This window comes from Apis dorsata, unplaced genomic scaffold (assembly GCF_000469605.1).
Source record: "Apis dorsata unplaced genomic scaffold, Apis dorsata 1.3 scaffold_269, whole genome shotgun sequence".
Classification (NCBI taxonomy): Eukaryota; Metazoa; Arthropoda; class Insecta; order Hymenoptera; family Apidae; genus Apis; species Apis dorsata.
The window spans coordinates 652,269-672,189 of NW_006263547.1; the positions used below are offsets into that span (position 1 = coordinate 652,269).

A 19,921-nucleotide genomic window follows, 5' to 3' on the forward strand; every position below is an offset into this window, starting at 1 on the left:
AAATATAACTTAATTTATATTATATTTATTACATTAAAATAAATTTTTGTGATGTTTTTGTTAAAATATTAGATTTGATATATAAAAAATATTAAATGTAATCAGAATTATAAAAGCAATTAATCATTTAATAAGAAGCATTTATTATTATTTTATTATTATTATTATTATTTATTATTATTATTTTTACATTTATTATTATTTATAAGAATAGAAAGAATGTTTTATTATTTGAGATCTATTATCACATTGTTTCATTTTTGCTGAATTAATAATTTCAAATATAAATTTAACTGTATTTATATCATATTTATTTCCAATTAACTAGTATAATTTTAATATAATTATTTTTATGGATTTATTTTGTTTCTAGAATTTTGTAAATATTAAAAAATGGCATGGACACATTATCAATGTATTCTAGCTATGCTTATGGTTGTTACTGGATCTTTTAATACAATATCCGTAAAGTAAATAAATTAATGTATTTATTAAGTTATCAAAATATGTTTAATTACATTTATGTTTTTAATTTAGATATGCAGATGAACAAATTGTACCAGGTGAAGATAATCAGCCAAGACATTTTAATCATCCTTTTATGCAATCAGCTTTTATGTTTATTGGAGAAATGATATGTTTTGTAGTATTTAAAATACTTTATCATTATTACAGTTACAGAGGTGTAAGTTTTTTTATTAAATATATATATATATTTAAAAATAGATAATATTTAAAATTAAATTTATTATATTAAAGGATAATTCTGTGGATAATAATCCTTTAACCAAAGGTTCACATATATTTAATCCTTTTATTCTATTGATTCCTGCTTTATGTGATACATGTGCTACCTCTATTATGTATATTGGACTGACTATGACATATGCAAGTAGTTTTCAAATGCTTCGTGGTGCTGCAATTATATTTACAGCTATACTTTCAATGGGTTTTCTTAATAGAAAACTAGGTAGTAGAGAATGGATTGGTATAATAATGGTTATAATTGGTTTAGCTCTTGTTGGACTCAGTGATATAACTATGGAAAAATCATATATTAGCACAAATTCTATTTTAACTGGTGATTTACTTATTATATGTGCTCAGGTAATATTACATATTCTCTTATTTTATAATGAAATGAAAATTTGAAAATTAAATATTATTATAGGTCATAACAGCTGCTCAAATGGTGATAGAAGAAAAATTTATAACAGGACAAAATATACCAGCATTGCAAGCAGTTGGATGGGAAGGTATTTTATTATTATTTATGAAATATAAAAATTTAACAATAAATATGATACATAAAAATACATATTCTAACAAAAATATATTTTGTTTAGGTATATTTGGATTCATTACTATATGTATTATAATGATTCCTCTTAATTTTATATATGTTCCACCACCATTTGCTGACAATTCCCAAGGAACTCTTGAAGCCACTCATGATGCATTTATTCAGATTAAAAATAGTGGTCATTTATTGATGGCAATATGTGGTTAGTATATATATATTATCTTTATTTACAATTATTTACAAATTTATTCTTTAAATAATTTTTAGGTATGTCATTTAGTATAGCTTTTTTTAACTTTGCTGGTATTAGTGTTACTAAAGAAATAAGTGCTACCACAAGAATGATTTTAGATAGTATTCGAACAGTTATTATATGGATTATTTCTTTAGCATTTAGATGGCAAGCTTTTCATTATTTACAGGTAAATAGTATTATGTATTAATTGATTTTTATATTTTTTTTTAAATTTTTCTTGTTAATAATGAAACTTTATTATTGAATTTTTTAAATTACAAATGAATGCATGTTTATTTAATTTTCAGCTCATTGGTTTCACTATTTTGCTCATTGGAATGTGTTCTTATAATAATATTGTTATTCCTCAATTAATAAGAAAATGTGGATATCGCCTAGGTCGTCATAGACCGCCAGCAAATGATCGTGAACGCATTATTAATACAGCAGCAGATGACATTTCTGAAACTCAATAATATTTACTTTTAAATATTTAGATATTCATTATTTTATATTATTGAAAATTATTTAGTTTTTCTAACAAATAGTAAAAACTATAATTTTTTCAGTTTATTTTATTTGTAAAATTGATTATTATATTTAATAGAATTAACAATTTTATAAAATGAATGAAAATAAATAGTACATATATTTTTAAAATATAATAGACAAGACCCATTAATGGAAGTGGAAAACAAAATTCAATATATATATTATACAAATATGATAAAATTCATAATATACAATTTTTAAACATTTTTTTAAATAATATTTTACATCAGAATATATATAAATTATATAATTATATATAATTATATATAAATTAGATTTATTTATGTAAACCATTTATTTATTTATATAATGAAGAAAGATTAAAGAGTAAAAGAGAATAAATCTGCTCAAATTAACGTATATGAATAAATATGTTTTGATTGAAAACTTCAAATTTTTTGTTTATAAAAAATTGATTGCAAAATATAAATAAATTTTAATTTTTATATATAGTTTTTTAAATATAATATTAATATAAGTTATATAAATTAAATATAAATTTTTATATAAGTTTTTTAAAAATTATTTTGAATTGCATATCTTTATCAAAATTTATAAACGTGTGTGTATGTGTGTGTGTATTTGAATTATAATTAATATAAAAATATTTTTCAATTATTGGAATTGTTTCAATTGATCTTTATTGCAGAAATTATTAATAGTTTCAAATTTCAAAGTTCTTATGACTACTATTGAACGAAATGGAGATATTCTATAACTAAATGTGTAAATATATTTTATTATCATAAAACAAATATATTAAGATATGTTAACATAAAAAAATATTAAATTATTTTTTCGTAAAATAATTTTATTATTTTATAATAAATTTAAAGAATCGAAGAATAATTTTTTTCTTCTAAATAACTTTTTTTTATTTTATATATTTTACTTTTTTAGAGATCAATATATATATATACAATAATAAATATATATTAATAGTTATTTTTTATTTTGTTTTATTATATAATATTATACAATTAACAAAGAGATATTAAAAGAGAAGAATGGTATTTAAATATTACATAAATTTATTATTGCCTATACTTTACATGTAGTTAATTTGTGCAAAAAAAGTATTAATATACATATATGTAATATGAGTATAAAGCACATATATCTATATATATGTCATATATACACGTACATTCATATGCATGTATTACAAAGTTCTTTAAATAATAATATTGAGATTTCAGAAATTAAAAAAGATTATATTTTGTGCAGTTATATTTTGCAAAAATTATAACTATGAAATATATTAGTACATTGCAAATATATTGTGATTACAAATATTTTTAATTTATATTTCATTTCCTGATCAAATTACAAATGCTTTATGGAATGTTTAAGAATAATTTTTACATATTCATTTAAGTTATTACCACCTTAATTTTACAATCATGTTTTTATCGAATACAATTTCGACCAGCGATAAGAAACTAAATCTATGATTATTTTCATTTAATATTATATAAAAATTAATATATTATATATTTAGTATAATATATTATATTATAGTAAAATTAATGTTATACATACGTAATATTTTTTTCTAATAATTTTTCATTTTAATTATGAGTAAAACATGTATATGACATAATCATCAAAACTATTTAAATTTTTTAAATGAAAATGTAATATTTATTATGCATTCATGCGACAAACGACTTAAATGGAACATGAGTTTAATTATATTGTTCCGGCAATACATAAGAAATATCATCCCAAGGATGTCGATATAAACCTTGTTTCAATCGTTTTTGATCCATATAATGACCTGAAGTAATAAAATAGTTTTTTGTTACATTGTTACATTTTTTAAAATTATTATATTAAACAAAATATAAGTACATACCAATAAAACCTATACTCCTACCAAGAACAAATAAACTATTTATAGCACCAATTTCAATATATTCCTGTGCTTCCTCTCTCGTGAAACTTCCACTGTTTCTCAACATATCAACGAAGGCACAAGCAATTATACCATCCACATTTAAAATTAAATTAGGCTTCTTACTTGTGGTTATTTTCTCAACTTCTAGTGCATATTCTACCAATGGTCTTGCAGGGAAATTATCCATTACATATTCTTTAATAAGTTTTACTCGCATATCTGGATTATTTATAGATTTTATACGATGTCCAATACCCATTATAAGTTTACCCTTTTTACGTGTATTATTTACAAATTCTTGTGGATGTAATCCAGCATCATAAGCTTCTGAGAACATACGAGCTGCACCATCCAATGCTCCACCGAAACGATCACCCTATTAGTAAAATTTTTATGAAATTAATGTTCTTTCTATATATACATGTGCACATACATATGTGCATATGTATAAAATTAAATGATATAAAAAATATCGTTAGTTTACTCACAATAGTTAGAAGTCCAGATACTAGAGAACTAACTAAATCTTTACCAGCTCTTGCACAAACAATAGTATTATGTGCTCCTGACACAGCAGGTCCATGGTCAGCCGTTAACATTAAAGACATTTCAAGGAATTTACAATATATTGGTGGTAGGCATCGTTGGAACCATAATAATGAAACTACACCACCAATTCCTACATTTTGTTTAAGAACTTCAGTTACAGGCATTCCAGCATATAATAATTCTTGACCACGTTCATCGCATATCGATGTCATAAATGATGCTGGCTTTCGTATCAAACCAAGTTCCTAAAAAAATTAGTTTTTTATAATAAATAAATATACAAATCATGTACTTAATAATATAATATTACTTAATATATAATATAATAAATATAATAATATAATAATATAATATAATTAATAATATAATATATATAATAATATAAAATATATAATATAATAAATAATATAATAATATAATAAATATACCCTAGCCCAATTGTAATCCATGGGAACAGTTGGAGGTGGAACTTCTGGTTCAGGCACTATTGTTCCATTTTTAACAAGGTTATTATAAACAGTCTGCATTAAGTCACCTAGATTATCAAAACTATCAGGAACATAAGCACCAGCTTCTTTTAATGCAATATTTTTGGCAGAAGCTGTTTCTAAATTGGTGTGAGCAATAGATCCAGCATGACCAAATTGTACTTCAGAATTGAACATACTAGCACAAGTACCAATACACCAAGCAATTAATGGCTTCGTAATTTTTTTTGTTTTTAATGCTTGACAGACTTCATATTCTTCTACACCACCAACTTCACCAAGAAGAACTATAAGTTTTACTTCTGGATTTTCTTGATAACGCATAATGTGATTCATAAATGTTGTTCCTGGATAACGATCTCCACCAATTGCAACACCTTCTAATACTCCATTAGTTGCTTTGGAAATTATATTATTTAATTCATTGGACATACCTCCAGAACGAGATACATATGCAACACTAAAAATATTAATATCTTAATATAAGAAATTAATATTAATTAACAGCATTATTAAAAAAGCAGAATATATTATATTGAATAATAGAATGGAACAATAAAATAATAAATATACCTGCCAGGCCTATAAAGTTTACTGTGAAGAATATTATCCATCATTCCGCCAGTATTACCAATCTTGAAACAACCTGGTTTAACTCCTCCAACGGTAGCTGGACCGATAATTGTAATACCTTTTTGTTGAGCCATTAAAATTAATTTTCTTGTCATATTTTCGGGTATTCCCTCAGCAATAATTGCAATTGTTCGAATTTGAGGAAATTGCATAGTTTCTACTGCACTATCATATGCAGATCTTAAAGATGCAAATGTAACCATAACATCTGCATCTGTATGTTTAGTCATGGCATCTCTCATTTGTTTATAAACAGGAATAAGAACCTATTATATTAAAAAAACAAAAAATAAGAAATTCGAATTATATTTTCAATAAACTTTATTAAATAATTTCTTATTTATTTAAATTATTTAAATAATTAATAAGTTAATTATACCTCCTTATGACCCCAGTAAAATTTTTGTTTATGGTCACCCGTAAAAGGATATACGATAGCAGCTACAGATGGTTCGGATCTACGACAGACGAAGTCGAAGTCTAACATACTCTGAACGGCTCTAGTTTGCATTCCCCAGATAATGGCCCTGGTTTTACTACTGAAAAGCTGTTTATGTGTTGATGCGTCAACAGATTCGTTCGCTTTTAGTTTGGATTGTTTGGTAGGCGAAGAACAAGTACTTTTAGAAGGAGCTGAAGGACCCATATCTTGTCCCGACGGTAATAAAAAGTTTGCAGTTGAAAATTCCTGTGCTTCAGGATCTGGAATTGGCTTTTTACTTAAGGCCATTGCACAAATAGCTGTCATATGAGTTTCTGGACCGAATACGTGAACAGGAATACCAAGTCTTCTACCAACTTCACGTATAATTCTAGAATTCGAAAAATATACAGATCATTTATAAAATGTTTTTTAAATAATACATAAAATTATATTATTTAAATATATTTATACCTTAAACCTTCTTGATAATTAGGTCCAGCTCTTCTTACAAATATTTGTATATTATGATCCACAAGTTTAGGTTGATATTCTTGTAGTGCCTTTACGATTCCTTTGAATGTTGCAGCCACGTTTGTAAAATTAGCAATACCACCACCAATGATTAATACTTTTCCTTCTTTTCGCTTTTCTTTCGTCATTAAACTTAGAATGGTTTTTGCATATTCATACGTTTGTTGTTCACTGGGAGCACCTGAATATTCTCCATAATTAGCTAACTCATTTGCGGCACCCAAGTCGCAAATTGTATCTGAGTAAATTACAGATGCACCTGAAAAGAAAAGAATTAAAAAATAAAAAAAAGAAAGCAAATTTAACAAACAAACGATTTGACAATCATAATTTAGTTATGAACACAATTAATCATATAAATGATGTATGCTTTTACTGACCACCACCAGCAACCATGGTCCATATTCGACCAGCTGGATTAAGAATAGTCAATTTCAAACTAGCTCCAGATTTAGCATCTAAGTCGGCGATATAAGCTTCTTCCGGATAGGCATCCCTTCCAAATGGAGGTGGATAATCAATCTCGCCCCAGTCCGGTCTACATATAAAATCCGCAGTCGTATCCAGTTTCGCAGCAAGATCAAGTATATAAATTCTATTTTCTGTTATTACCAATGGATTTATTTCTAAATAAGTGAAATACAAGGTAACATAAAGCTTATAAAGAGATTCTATAAAATTTCCAATTATTCTGAAAAAAAAAAAAAATATTATTATAAATAAATATATGCAAAATACAAAAATAATATCTTAATATATTCGTACTCTTTTTTATCATCTGTCACATTTATTAATAATTTTTCGATTATCGTAGATCGATTCGGTGCTTCTTCTCCTACAGGTATATCTAATTTTAAAGCTTTTGCATCAACATCTCCAATATCAACACCACCTTCATGATGAAATAAAATAGTATCAGCTTTTCGATGAGAAAATATACAAACATAAGCTTCTTCTTCCTAAAAATAAACCCACTATTGATATCATTTTTTTATTAAATTTATTTTATTTTAAGAGTAATAACTATTTACTTGTTTATGAGGAATAAAAGGCTCAATAATGAAAGTTCTCAACTTTCCAGTTGTTTTTCCCACTTGTTGATCTTTGTTCATTTTTTCTGCAATCCATTGTTTTACTGTAGCTAAATCAGCATTTACTTTAATTAGACCAAGTTTTCCTCGCCGTTTGATCAATTGATCAGGTTTTACAACCAATCTTTCTGTTTGAAGCCATGGATGATCATTTATAATATTTGTCCAATTTACTTCTTCTGTGATCGTCACAAATCGACATTTTATTACATTTGTACCAGAAGAAAGTTTGCGATTGATAAGATTTTTTCCAGTTGCTTCATAAATTGCTTTTGCTGACATTTTTTAATTCCTACAAATAAATATTTAATATGTTGTATTACATATTTATTATAGTCAATATTATTTTTCACCATTAAAATATATGTAATATCCACTATTAAATTTCTATATTTAAATAACTTTAAATTTTTAATTTAAGTAATTAATTTCAGACAAATTATAACATACATATTAAAACATTTGAGGAAAATATAAAAATCAAGGATAACAGCTTTAAAATAAAGTTGAACTGAACTGTTGTAAGAAAAAATTGTATAACTGCATTCCAATATTAGATAAATAGAATGAATAGAAAGAATTGATAATATAAATGATTTTAATCAATTATAATATATAATTATATAACAAATTTTTTTAACATAAAAATGTGTAAAATATACAAAATTGATATATAATTTATAAAATTTATAAAAATTTTTCAAATTATTTTTTTATTTCATATCACTTTTATCTAATATATATTATCTCAATAATTTATAATTATATAATTATTAATATTATTTACAATATATTCATATGTATAAAATATAAAAAAATTTGTAAAATGTAAATATAATAAACAAAAAATTATTAATTTATCAAGAGTAAATGCAAATAAATATTATATTGTATATTTATAGATGTACACATTTAATATAAAAAGATGAATTTAATTAATGTTTCGAAAAAATATTTAATATAAAAAGAATATAAAAAAAAAATGTTCTAAATTCAAGAAATTATTGAGAGAATTGTAATATAAGCAAATCAAACAATTATAAGGATTGGGAATAGAAAAATTATAATTTAAAATGATATTCATAAGAATAAAATATGTAATATATTCAATCGCGTATGTTTAATCAAAGCATTACTTTATCATAAAACGCTTTATCCATTAATGATAATTTTAAATGATTTTTCTTTGAGAGAAAAAATACAAGAGAAACTTGAACAGACACTTTCACTTTGACACTTATGACTATGGCAATCACATTATCGCGTTTAATTTTTTTATTTTTTACACTATTAATACAAATCTACTATATAAATTTTATAAAATATTTTTAATAAAATAATAAATTAAAATTTTAATTGATTAATTGGTTAATTGATTTAAATAAATAATTTTTTGAATCACAATGTAATAAAATACAAAACTATAAATAAAATTACACTCACTTTATAAAAAAATATTCAATATTTCATCTAATAAATATTATATAAATTAAATCTTTTTTTTACTAATTTTTTTAATTAATGAAATATAATTCAAAATATGGAATGAAACATCCGCCTCGCAAAATTGCTGGCGGTCAACTGAACGTTTTAAAACATACTACGCACATAAGTAATATCAGAACTTATCTTAAGATATCATACGATTCTACCACTTTTTTTTACAGTTAATCATATTAATCTATTTTCTTTTTTTTTCTTTTTTTTAGTCATAAGTATACTTTAAAACTTGAAGATTATAATATAGAATATTCTCTAACATTATATAATCATAGTGACAAACTTTTTCATCTTTCTTATTTAAAATTAAATTTATTCAATTATTTTTTAGATTGAACAAAAAATTAATATGTATAATTTATTTAAAACTTTAGGAAATAATAAATATGAAATAAGTTTTATATATTATAAGTATTAATATATAATATTTTTAATTTTAATTTCTATAATTTTTTTCAATTTCTATTAATCTTTTTTCTTTTATGACATTTATTCATATTTGAACATGTTATATGTATGAAAGTCATATGTTATATTTATATGTAGTTATTATAAAAATTTGTTAACATATATAATAAAATATTCATTGAGGCATATATAATACATATATAATAAAATATTCAATTTTAATTTATACTTCTATTTAAATTATAATATCCAAGTTTTAAGAATCATGCGAGAATTAATTATTCATCACGTGACGTAACATGATCAGTAGTTACCACGTGAACAGATAACAAAGGTTTTTAAACTCTTAATTATGTAATTTACGTACGATTTTATCGTTCAAAAAATGACCATACTTGAAAAAATTTGAATTTGGGTAATAAATAATATAGAAAAAATTAAACATAATTTACATTAATAAATTATAATATGACAATAATATTTTCTATCAACGACTTTCATTTATTAAATATATTATTAAATATATTTATATATTGATTATAACATATTATTTAGTAAATTTTTAAATAATTTTATTATAAGATACAAGAACTAAAGACAATAAAATAAAATATAATGAGGACAATAAAAATAGGCAATGACAAAAAGCAAATTGTTTTAATTTCATTAAATACAATTAATAAGAAAATTTTTTAATCGTAAATTTATTTTAAAAATATCAAATTTTTATTGTTCATTATTTTATAATTATGAATTAATAAATTATATTAATTATTTATGAAAATAAAACTTTTATTTCATAATATTTTATCTTTTTTATTTGATAATATAAATATCTTCATTATTATTTAAAAAATTTAATACGATAATAAAACTTTTTTATAATTTATTTGTAAATGTAAAAAATAGATTAGAAAATAAAAATTAATAATAATTTCATGGAAGATTTTTGCTCATTTTTTTGTAATGATTATTTTCAATGAATTATATTGCAATCTTAATAATTTTTAATATATTTATGTGAAGATTTAAAAATAAATAACAATTCTTTAAAAAAAACAAAATTAAAAAATATAAAAATTAATATATAAAATATTACAAATAAAAATATTTTTATTATAATAATTATGTTGAAATTATTTAAAACAATAATTAAAAATAATAATTTAAAATAATAAAAACAATTATTGATTCGTTATATTTCTAAATTTATTGCTTAGTTTCTTTAATAAATTTATACTATTTTTTTTTTAAATATAATATAGATTATTGTAATAAAATTAATAGGATTTTTTTATTATTACATATTATATATATTATAATGAATTATAAAATTATTATATATATCTTATTTTTAAAATAATAATCTTCTGAAAAAAGAAGAAAAACTGATTTCTTAGAAAAAGAAAAAGATGGATGAAGAAATTGTACTTAAAATTTTCGAAAAATTGTATTAATATTATGTATTATGTATAAATGTATTAATATTTAGCTGAAATATAAATTGTATTACAAATTAATATTGTTTTAAATAATTTTATTAATGTTATATTAAAATTTAAAAACTATTTTATCTTTGAAATTATAAAAGCAAAGGTTATGTATATTAAGGAGATCTTTTTAAGATAAAATTTATATTATTAAATCGATATATACTTAAAAAAAAGAATTAAAGATTAATGTCATTATTTTTAATTATTATGTTAATTGCATAATGAAATATTCTAATTCTATAATTATTATTTTTAAATTTATATTAAAAATATTTTCTTTAGAAGGTTTCTTTCACATAAGGTTAGTTCATCATTATAAAAATTTTCAAAATTTATGTGAAAATAAAGAAATATTACTTACAATTCACAATTTGTACGCACAGATTTAATAATGTAGGATATTTTAACGAGCTTCACTATTTGAAAGACCGATGAAAGACATGTACTTAAAATACAGACTTATGAAAAAACTACTTTACATCGTTAACATCGTCGACATTATCGGTGTGAACTGTGGTTCAAAGTTATTGACGCATTTTCATGATTTAAATTGTCTCGTTTTTATTTGTATCAATTATTTTTTTGATTAATAAATAGAATAGAAATTTTATTTTGCAATTAGTTTATAATGAAAAATGTTATTAACATCATATCAATATGATATTAATATCAATATAATAATTATAACATTACCGGATCATCATGACGTATTGTGACGTAGCGATTACGTCATATCGTATGATTCTTACACCGTTACTTATTTGCATGTAAAATTTAGATAGCAAATATTAGGATTAAATTTAACGTATAATATAATTTGTTGCATAAACTTTTAAAAATTCTAACAGAAAATACAAAATATTAAAATATTTAAATTTGTTAAAATAATGTACAACACAAATATATATGTATATGTGTGCGTGTGTATATATATATATATATATATGTAAAAACAATATTTATTTCAATCGAATATTAAAAAATTTTCATCTAATATAATAATTAAAAAAAAAAATAAATATTATTATAAAAATGTATATAATTATAAAAATTCTTATAATACAGGATTTATTGTAATATTGTAATATTATTTCTTGACATTATTTAATTTAGGAATTTATTATTTAATATGATTAATATATATATAGATAATATTAAAAAAATATGGAAATATCGATTAATTGGAAATTTTTTGAAATAATTTCAAAAAACATTTTTCTTTACAAAAACTTTTACAGTTTTGTTAAGGAATTATTAATAAAAATTAATAGCCAATAATCAATTGTGGAGCACATGAGCACAGACTAGTTAAATTTTTTATATTGCGATGATAATGTTAGATATATATCGTTAATTGAATACGAACAAATCCAAACATATTCGAAGAAAATTTATTGAATACAATAACATATTTTTTTATCGAAAAAAAATTATATTGAATTATTGAAGAATAATAAATAAACTAATTAATTGTTATTCATATAGAATCTTACTTCTTCTTTTGTCGAAGAGATTTTCATTCCTTTTTTTATCATTTTTCTTTGCACTTCTTTTATTTTCATCTCTCTTATTTCTTTATTTATTCTTTTTCTAATTACCAAAAAAGGAGGCAGAATTGAAAAAATAAAAAAAACAAGAAAAAATTAATAAAAAATAGGAGGAAGAGAAATCGATAAAAAAAGAAGAAAGAAGTGAGGTTGAAATGGAGAAATTGATAGAGGATGTAAGAAGGAATTGATAAAAGAAAGAGGAAAAATTGATAAAAGAAGGAAACAAATTTGATAAGGAAAAAAAAAAAGAAAAGATAAAAGAAAAACAAAGGAGAATGATAAAAAAGTAAGAATGAAGATAATAAAGAAATATAATAAAAAAGAATAGAAGATGAAGATAACAAAGAAAGTGGAAGGATAAGAACAAAAAAAAGGGGAGAATGGTGAAAGAATAATAAAAGGAAAGACAAAATGATAAAAGAGAGATAAAATCATAAGATTGATAAAGAAGAGACAGAATGAAAATAAGGAAAATAAGGAAGTTGAGAGGAAGATAAAGTTTATTACATGAAGATGATAAAGAAGTAAAATTCTAATACAAATAATAAATAATTATTTATTCATTGTTCTTAAATAAGAAATAATTCAATATAATTTTTTTTCAATAAAAAAATATTTGTTATATTCAGGATTTTCTTTGAAGATATTTTTTGGATTTGTTCGTATTTAATTGGTGACATGTATCTAATACTACTATTGTGGCTTAATTAATTTACAAGTTTTATAATTAGTATTTTTATATATATTCCTTAACAGTATTAGTATTTTTTTATATATTCCTTAATAAACTACTTAACAAAGTAATGAAAGTTTTTGCAAAAAAATTGTTACATATTATTTTATATAAAATATATATAATATATTATTATAAATATATATAATATATAATATAAATATATATAAATATATATAATATATTAATATATAATTCAGGAAAAATAAAAATATTCAATATAATTAGATATTCGAAATTATTTCAATCAAAAAATTCGGGATTAACTTAATCAAAACTAATTTTATTAAAACACTATCATTAATATTAATTTTAAATAAAAATAACAAAGTTTGTTCAGATATTGATAGTAATTAGATACAATTATTATTTTTTAAAAATTATAGTATTTACATATTTAAAATGTATATAAATCTTATATTTTAAAAATTTTTACTTTCATATTTTATAAATTTTTTATTTTTCTTTTTAAATATGAAGCATTTCAAATAAAATGATATGTTGAAATAATGCAATGTTTGCACTTGTTTTGTTTAAAATTTTCATTTTGTTATTATTATTTTATGTATTATTGCATTTTTTAAAGTTTAAGTTTATAAACTTTAAGTTTATAAACATTTTGCATTATTATATATATAATATATATATAATAATATATAAAATTATCTGTACATAAATGTTTAAATAAATATTGAAAATATTCTTTTTTGTATAATCATACTTTGTTTTCTAATTTTGAGATAATATCATGTACTTTTTCTATAACACTATATATATAAGGACGTTCCATAGGATTTACTTTTAACATCAATAAAATCAAATTTTGTATATCCTATAAAATAAATAATAATTCTTAAATTTCATTAAATTTTTTAAACTGTAAATTCAAATATATTTTTGGTACATATATATAATGGAAAAATGCATGAAAAAATCCATATAAATATTAAGCATTATTAATTTATAATTATACCTCAGTATATGGAGCATCTTCTGGAAAAATAATGTTTGCACTCATTACAGCTAAAGCAACACTGTCTCCTCTTTCATATACTGTATCAAATGGTGATTTAAAGTAACACAGTGCATAAAGAATACATCCTAAAGACTAAAGAAATATATATAAAATTTTAATAATTACAGATATAATTATTATAACATTAACAAGAAATTAATTTTACCCAAATATCTGTCCGCTCATCTACCATACAATAACTTTCAACATTAAATAATTCTGGTGCTCTATATGGCATTGAACATCTTTCAGCTGCTAAATCCTGTAAAGTTTGTGCTGCTTGTGAACCACATATTTTAATTCTAGCTGGTGCTACAGAACCTATTGTATAAATTCAATTTTCATTTAATTAATATTAATTAAATATTATTTATTGCTTATATTAATATATATTATACCTAAATCCATTATAATGGGTGTACTTCCATCATCAAGAAGTATATTTGCAGTCTTTAAATCTCTATGAGCAAGAGGTTCTGGTTTAGCTTCATGAAATGCTTTTACACCTTCACATATTTGTAAAAAAATATTTAAAATATCTAGAGCACCCATGTGATTCTTATTTTTAGCACGTCTCTCTAATTCATTTGCAAGTGTACCTCTCTAGAATGATACAAAATTTTATTGTTATATTTATATTTTGTTTCATTGAAAATCATAACATTTATAAACATATTATAGAAATTTTTATAGAAATATATATATAGAATTATAGAAATATAACACAAAGAAATATAACTTACATGATAATATGGTAAAATAATCAATACTTCACTAGTTGCATTAATAATAGGATCTATTGTCCCTTTATATGTTGAATCAATACATTCTATAACGTTTGGATGTTTTACAAGATTATAATATTCTATTTCTTTTGCTGCTAATCTCTGATCCTCTAATCCATGACAGATGATCTTTTTAATGGCATATTTCTTATGAGTTATTGTATCTTCCACTAGAAGGACAATGCTAAATCCACTAAAATTGCATTAAAATTAAATTTAATAAATATTTCATTGATTTATATATAAATTTAAATGTAACTTATAATTACAATAAAAAATAATTATTGATTTCAATATGTTAGATTAGATTATATAGAATAGGTTAAATTAATAATAAGATTACAACAAAATTTATGCCTACATTAATGAGATCGGATATAGTATAATAATATATGAAAAAGAACATTAATTTATATAAAATTAAGATGATGACTTTTTAAAATAATTTATACAATTTTGTTTTATTATTTGTTAAACTTGCCCTTCTCCAAGATGTTCACGAACTGTATAATTTCTTGAATTTACTGTAATTGTTTCCTTGGAGCATATGCAGCCCATTTTTAGAATTAAACTTAAACCAAGACTATTCATTTTTAATTAAGCATAATAAAAAAAATATAACAATCCACCTGACGTCTTTTTATTTACCCACAAACATCTTGAATCTTGATACACGTCATATGCGTTACCATTGAGACTAGTCTGCAGTTTAAGTTAGGTAATCGTCAGTTGTTTACAAATAATTTTATATTTTTTAAATTTATAGAGTAATAGAGTAATAAATTCATAAATTAATTCATAAAAAATTTACAAATGAAAGAGTGATGTAAATTTTATAATATTATATCATTTGAAATTACTTTTACATATAAATTTAATAAAAAAATTGTAAAGTACAATTAATTTTTCTACTATAGAAAATAATTCGAAATGAGCATATTGTATTCATAATTTTCAATATGGTTAATGGAGAAGAAATTAAAATTACTTTCAAAGTAATTTTTTGTCTCTTTTGATGGATAAATTTTATAAGAAATTTATGAAATTTTAATATTTTATTAGATAATTAATTTAAAAAAGTTTATATATATATATATATTTAAAATTCAATATTAAAATAATGTCTTTTTTAATTGTTTATATTATTAGGTAGTGTATGCTTTATTATGGATGTTTTTTACAAGTTATTATTTTTGGGGTGCAAATGAAGTAACTGTAACAGCTCCCATTGATGAATCTGGTTGGGTATCAGATGGAGCATTTGCAAGCACAATTCCTGCTCCAGCTGAACAAGTAGAAGAAAGTTAATATTATATTATAAACATTGTATAAAAAAATTATAACTATTAAATTTTAATTATTTATTTTTGATATAATAAATGATATTATACAATTATAAATAGTTGATTAAAAACTTTTACTTAAAATTAAATATAGAATTTATAAGTCAAATAACATAGACATTAATTTATATTTTATTTATTATCTTTAAAAGTAAAATTTCTTTTATTTTATCTCAGGAACACTTATCTAAAATATACATTTTATCAATAATATATTATTAATAATATCTCTTTATCTAATAAATATATATCATATATATATACTATATATATATATATATAGTAAATTCTATTCTATCACATTTTGTATAAATTTAAAATAGATGAAATGATGAAAGACTGAATTGAAATGATTATTCAAATTTATAACAATATTTTAATAAATTATTCAAATGATTTTACTTAAATGATTTTATACAAATAACTTCATCATAAACAGGTACATGTATATTTTAAATCAATAAATTTAACAAATGAGTCATATGTAATTAAGATTTTGTTGCTTCATTTTCCTGAACATCGTTTGAAACTTTTGTTGTTTCTTGATCATTTTGCAATTGTGCTTGCCACATGGAATAGTACATTCCATTATAAGAAATTAGTTCTTCGTGTTTTCCTCTTTCTATGATTTCTCCATCTTTTAAAACAAGTATTTCATCGGCGTGTATTATTGTGGATAATCTGTGTGCTATGATAATAGTTGTTCGATTTACACAAACTCTACTTAAAGCTGCTTGAATGTTGCGTTCTGTTTGTGTATCGAGTGCACTTGTTGCTTCATCTAAAAGTACAATCGCTGGTTCCTTCAATATTGTTCGTGCAATAGCAACACGTTGTTTTTCTCCACCACTTAAACGAAGACCTCTTTCACCAACCTATATATAATCAAATAGAATAAATATAATGAAGAATCAGAAGATTAAAAACAATTTCATTATTGAATCTTCACCTGTGTTTCATAACCATTTGGAAATGAAAGAATTCTTTCGTGAATATCGGCATTTCTAGCCGCTGATATTATATCTGCATCTATAGCTTCGATGCGACCATATTGAATATTATATTTTATTGTATTATTAAATAATACTGTATCTTGAGGTACTACACCTATAGATCGTCTTAAAGAATCTTGAGTAACAGTTTTAATATTTTGACCATCGATTAAAATTGCACCTTGTTCTACATCATAAAACCTAAATAATAATCGTACAATAGTAGATTTTCCAGATCCAGATGGTCCAACCAATGCAACAGTTTTTCCTGCCGGTACAATGAAACTAATATTTTTTAATATAATTTTCTCGGATGTATAACTAAATGTCACATTTGCAAATTCTACTTGACCACGTTTTATTATTAATGGACCAGCGCCTGGAGCATTGATAACTTCTTGTTCTTCTCTTAAAAGATCAAACATATTTTCCATGTCAACAAAATTTTTTTGTATAGCACTGTAAAAATAAAAAAATATTTATATTTATAAATAAAATTACTTTTAAATAAAATAAATGATATAATAATATAATAATTAGAATAAATAATAATAATAAAATTTATAATATTATTTGAATAAATTCTTACCGATAATATGTTCCAAACCAATTTAATGGCACATAAAGTTGAATAATATAACTTGCAAATAAAACATAATCACCAATGGTTAAACCTTGCTTGGTTACAACCTATAATCAATTATATATATTATATATACAATTGTTAAATATTAAAAAATAAAAATTTTGTTTTAATTTTATTAGAACTAACCATATGTAAACAAAGTAAAGAACCAGTAAGTAAACCACTACAAACAATTATGTTTTGTAAAGTATTTAAAATATTTAATGTTATCATTGACTTCCATTCTGCAATTTGGAATTCCAATATTGCTTTCCTATAACTATCAACTTCATATGATTCTGCTCCATAATATTTAACCGTTTCAAAATTAAGTAAACTATCAACACTTCGTGCTTTTTGAGCATTATCTGCTAAATTCATACGTCTCTGGAACTTAGTACGCCATTCAGTAACCATAATTGTAGCAGCTAATACAAATAAAAATTATATATAAATATTAAAATTGAATAGAAAAAAAATTTGTTATGATTTTAATATCAAAAAGAATTAATTATAATATTTACCTATATAAAGACTCATAGTTAGAAATACAATTAAACCAAACCATTTATTAAAAGCAACAATAAAAAATGCAACAGCTACAATAATATCAATTATTGTTGGAACAATTGAAAACAAAATATAATTGAGAAGATTGTTTACAGAATCTGTACCACGATCCATAACTTTTAAGACTTCTCCAGTTTTTCTCCCAAGATGCCAACGTAAACTTAAACTATGTAAGTGTCTGAAAATGTGTAAAAAATATGTAATTTGTAAAAAGAAAATTTAAATATTATTATATATTTAAATATTTAAATATTTAAATAAAACTTGAAATTTAAGTTTTATGAAAATAAAAAATAGAAAAATATAGTTTACCTAAATAATTCTACTTCTATTTCACGAGTTGTATACTGTTGTATGCGGATCCATAGAAATGATCTAAGATTATTTAATAATCCCATACCACCTGTACCACCACCTTGCAAGAATTTAAATGCTACATATATTAATATAAAATCCCACCTATTATAAAAATTAAATATATTATACAATAATATTTTTTTTTCTCTTTTTTTTTTTTATTATTTTAATAAAAGTTTTATATACCTAAATAACTCAGGAGTTTCAGAAATACTATCTACAATTTTTTTATTGTAAATTGGAACATATAAATTAATTAAACGTCCTGATATAAGTAATCCAAAGCAAAAAATAACACGTAATTGAAGTATAAGAGGTTTTGGCCATAAAAATGGTGTTAAAATTTTTATCTTATGCCACACATTTTTCCATGTAGAGCTAGTATCCTCAGATCGCTAAAGATATTATATTATATTAAAATATAATTTTATATAATAAAATAAAATTTAATTAATAAATCAATAAAAATGAATTTTTTATTTTTCAAATTATTTATATATTAATATAAAAAATTTTTCTTTTCTATAATTTACTTATTTTAGCAATAATTATAAGATCTTTTTTCAATTAAAAAATATTCAAATTATAATAATGTTATATTTCAATAACTTACACCTTGATAATATCTCGACTGTAAAGCTGGACCATTATTTAGAGTATGATATTCAGGATCTGTATTACCAATTATTCCTGGAGCTTTGAGGCCTAAAGCAAAAATGATAAGATTGCTGACATAACGTAGAATGAATAGTGCCATTTCAATCTGATCTGTTAATCTGTAAATAGCATATATATATATATATATATATATATATAAAAGATATTCCAAATGCTGTAAATACAT

The 19,921-nt window shown here is 21.8% G+C and overlaps 4 protein-coding genes across 7 annotated transcripts in view; 1 reads left to right on the forward strand and 3 right to left on the reverse strand.

The window, feature by feature from the left end:
* The window catches only part of LOC102670675 (solute carrier family 35 member F6), a 3,163-nt gene extending 1,071 nt beyond the window's left edge, over positions 1 to 2,092 (forward strand). For all 3 annotated transcript variants that reach the window (XM_006616646.2, XM_031510901.1, XM_006616645.2), the window contains exons 2-8: positions 374 to 470; positions 538 to 685; positions 760 to 1,107; positions 1,172 to 1,256; positions 1,347 to 1,505; positions 1,571 to 1,725; positions 1,847 to 2,092. In XM_006616646.2, coding sequence (XP_006616709.1) covers positions 394 to 470; positions 538 to 685; positions 760 to 1,107; positions 1,172 to 1,256; positions 1,347 to 1,505; positions 1,571 to 1,725; positions 1,847 to 2,014 — 1,140 coding nt within the window. In that variant the 5' untranslated portion in view covers positions 374 to 393 and the 3' untranslated portion in view covers positions 2,015 to 2,092. The remainder of the gene's footprint in view (positions 1 to 373; positions 471 to 537; positions 686 to 759; positions 1,108 to 1,171; positions 1,257 to 1,346; positions 1,506 to 1,570; positions 1,726 to 1,846) is intronic.
* A 1,554-nt stretch (positions 2,093 to 3,646) lies between these two features.
* LOC102681904 (ATP-citrate synthase) lies at positions 3,647 to 11,827 on the reverse strand. Of its 2 annotated transcripts, none has more exons than XM_006616643.2 (11): positions 11,469 to 11,827; positions 7,647 to 7,998; positions 7,381 to 7,574; positions 6,996 to 7,306; positions 6,556 to 6,874; positions 6,040 to 6,472; positions 5,601 to 5,926; positions 4,968 to 5,487; positions 4,479 to 4,784; positions 3,949 to 4,366; positions 3,647 to 3,870 (listed from the first exon to the last, which is right to left on the reverse strand). In XM_006616643.2, the coding sequence occupies exons 2-11, from the start codon at positions 7,986 to 7,988 to the stop codon at positions 3,779 to 3,781; spliced, it is 3,261 nt and encodes a 1,086-aa protein (XP_006616706.1). In that variant the 5' UTR covers positions 7,989 to 7,998; positions 11,469 to 11,827; the 3' UTR covers positions 3,647 to 3,778. The 2 variants fall into 2 exon arrangements, with proteins under 2 accessions (XP_006616706.1, XP_006616707.1); XM_006616644.1 differs by lacking the exon at positions 11,469 to 11,827 and adding an exon at positions 9,150 to 9,284.
* A 1,898-nt stretch (positions 11,828 to 13,725) lies between these two features.
* LOC102681771 (serine/threonine-protein kinase 16) lies at positions 13,726 to 16,075 on the reverse strand. The gene is made up of 6 exons (XM_006616642.2): positions 15,672 to 16,075; positions 15,149 to 15,383; positions 14,804 to 15,008; positions 14,572 to 14,726; positions 14,364 to 14,498; positions 13,726 to 14,222 (listed from the first exon to the last, which is right to left on the reverse strand). Exons 1-6 carry the CDS (start codon positions 15,779 to 15,781, stop codon positions 14,106 to 14,108), a joined length of 957 nt encoding a protein of 318 aa, XP_006616705.1. The 5' UTR covers positions 15,782 to 16,075; the 3' UTR covers positions 13,726 to 14,105.
* An 811-nt stretch (positions 16,076 to 16,886) lies between these two features.
* LOC102681460 (ATP-binding cassette sub-family B member 6, mitochondrial) overlaps positions 16,887 to 19,921 on the reverse strand; it is a 5,104-nt gene continuing 2,069 nt past the window's right edge. The window contains exons 4-11 of the mRNA XM_006616641.2: positions 19,691 to 19,853; positions 19,264 to 19,472; positions 19,033 to 19,179; positions 18,675 to 18,898; positions 18,298 to 18,578; positions 18,115 to 18,215; positions 17,483 to 17,984; positions 16,887 to 17,408 (exon numbers count right to left, since the gene is read on the reverse strand). Of these exons, the coding sequence (XP_006616704.1) occupies positions 17,022 to 17,408; positions 17,483 to 17,984; positions 18,115 to 18,215; positions 18,298 to 18,578; positions 18,675 to 18,898; positions 19,033 to 19,179; positions 19,264 to 19,472; positions 19,691 to 19,853 (2,014 nt within the window). The 3' untranslated portion in view covers positions 16,887 to 17,021. The remainder of the gene's footprint in view (positions 17,409 to 17,482; positions 17,985 to 18,114; positions 18,216 to 18,297; positions 18,579 to 18,674; positions 18,899 to 19,032; positions 19,180 to 19,263; positions 19,473 to 19,690; positions 19,854 to 19,921) is intronic.

Excerpts from the sequence above, each read along its gene's own strand:
- LOC102681904 (XM_006616643.2), bottom strand. The coding sequence starts at position 7,988 with ATGTCAGCAAAAGCAATTTATGAAGCAACTGGAAAAAATCTTATCAAT. Across the intron at positions 7,575-7,646 it reads CTTTTATTCCTCATAAACAA|GAAGAAGAAGCTTATGTTTG; the intron begins GTAAATAGTTAT and ends GTTTATTTTTAG. Across the intron at positions 6,875-6,995 it reads GACCATGGTTGCTGGTGGTG|GTGCATCTGTAATTTACTCA; the intron begins GTCAGTAAAAGC and ends TTTTCTTTTCAG.
- LOC102681771 (XM_006616642.2), bottom strand. The coding sequence starts at position 15,781 with ATGAATAGTCTTGGTTTAAGTTTAATTCTAAAAATGGGCTGCATATGC. Across the intron at positions 15,384-15,671 it reads CGTGAACATCTTGGAGAAGG|TGGATTTAGCATTGTCCTTC; the intron begins GCAAGTTTAACA and ends ATGCAATTTTAG. Across the intron at positions 14,499-14,571 it reads ATGAGCGGACAGATATTTGG|TCTTTAGGATGTATTCTTTA; the intron begins GTAAAATTAATT and ends ATATTTCTTTAG.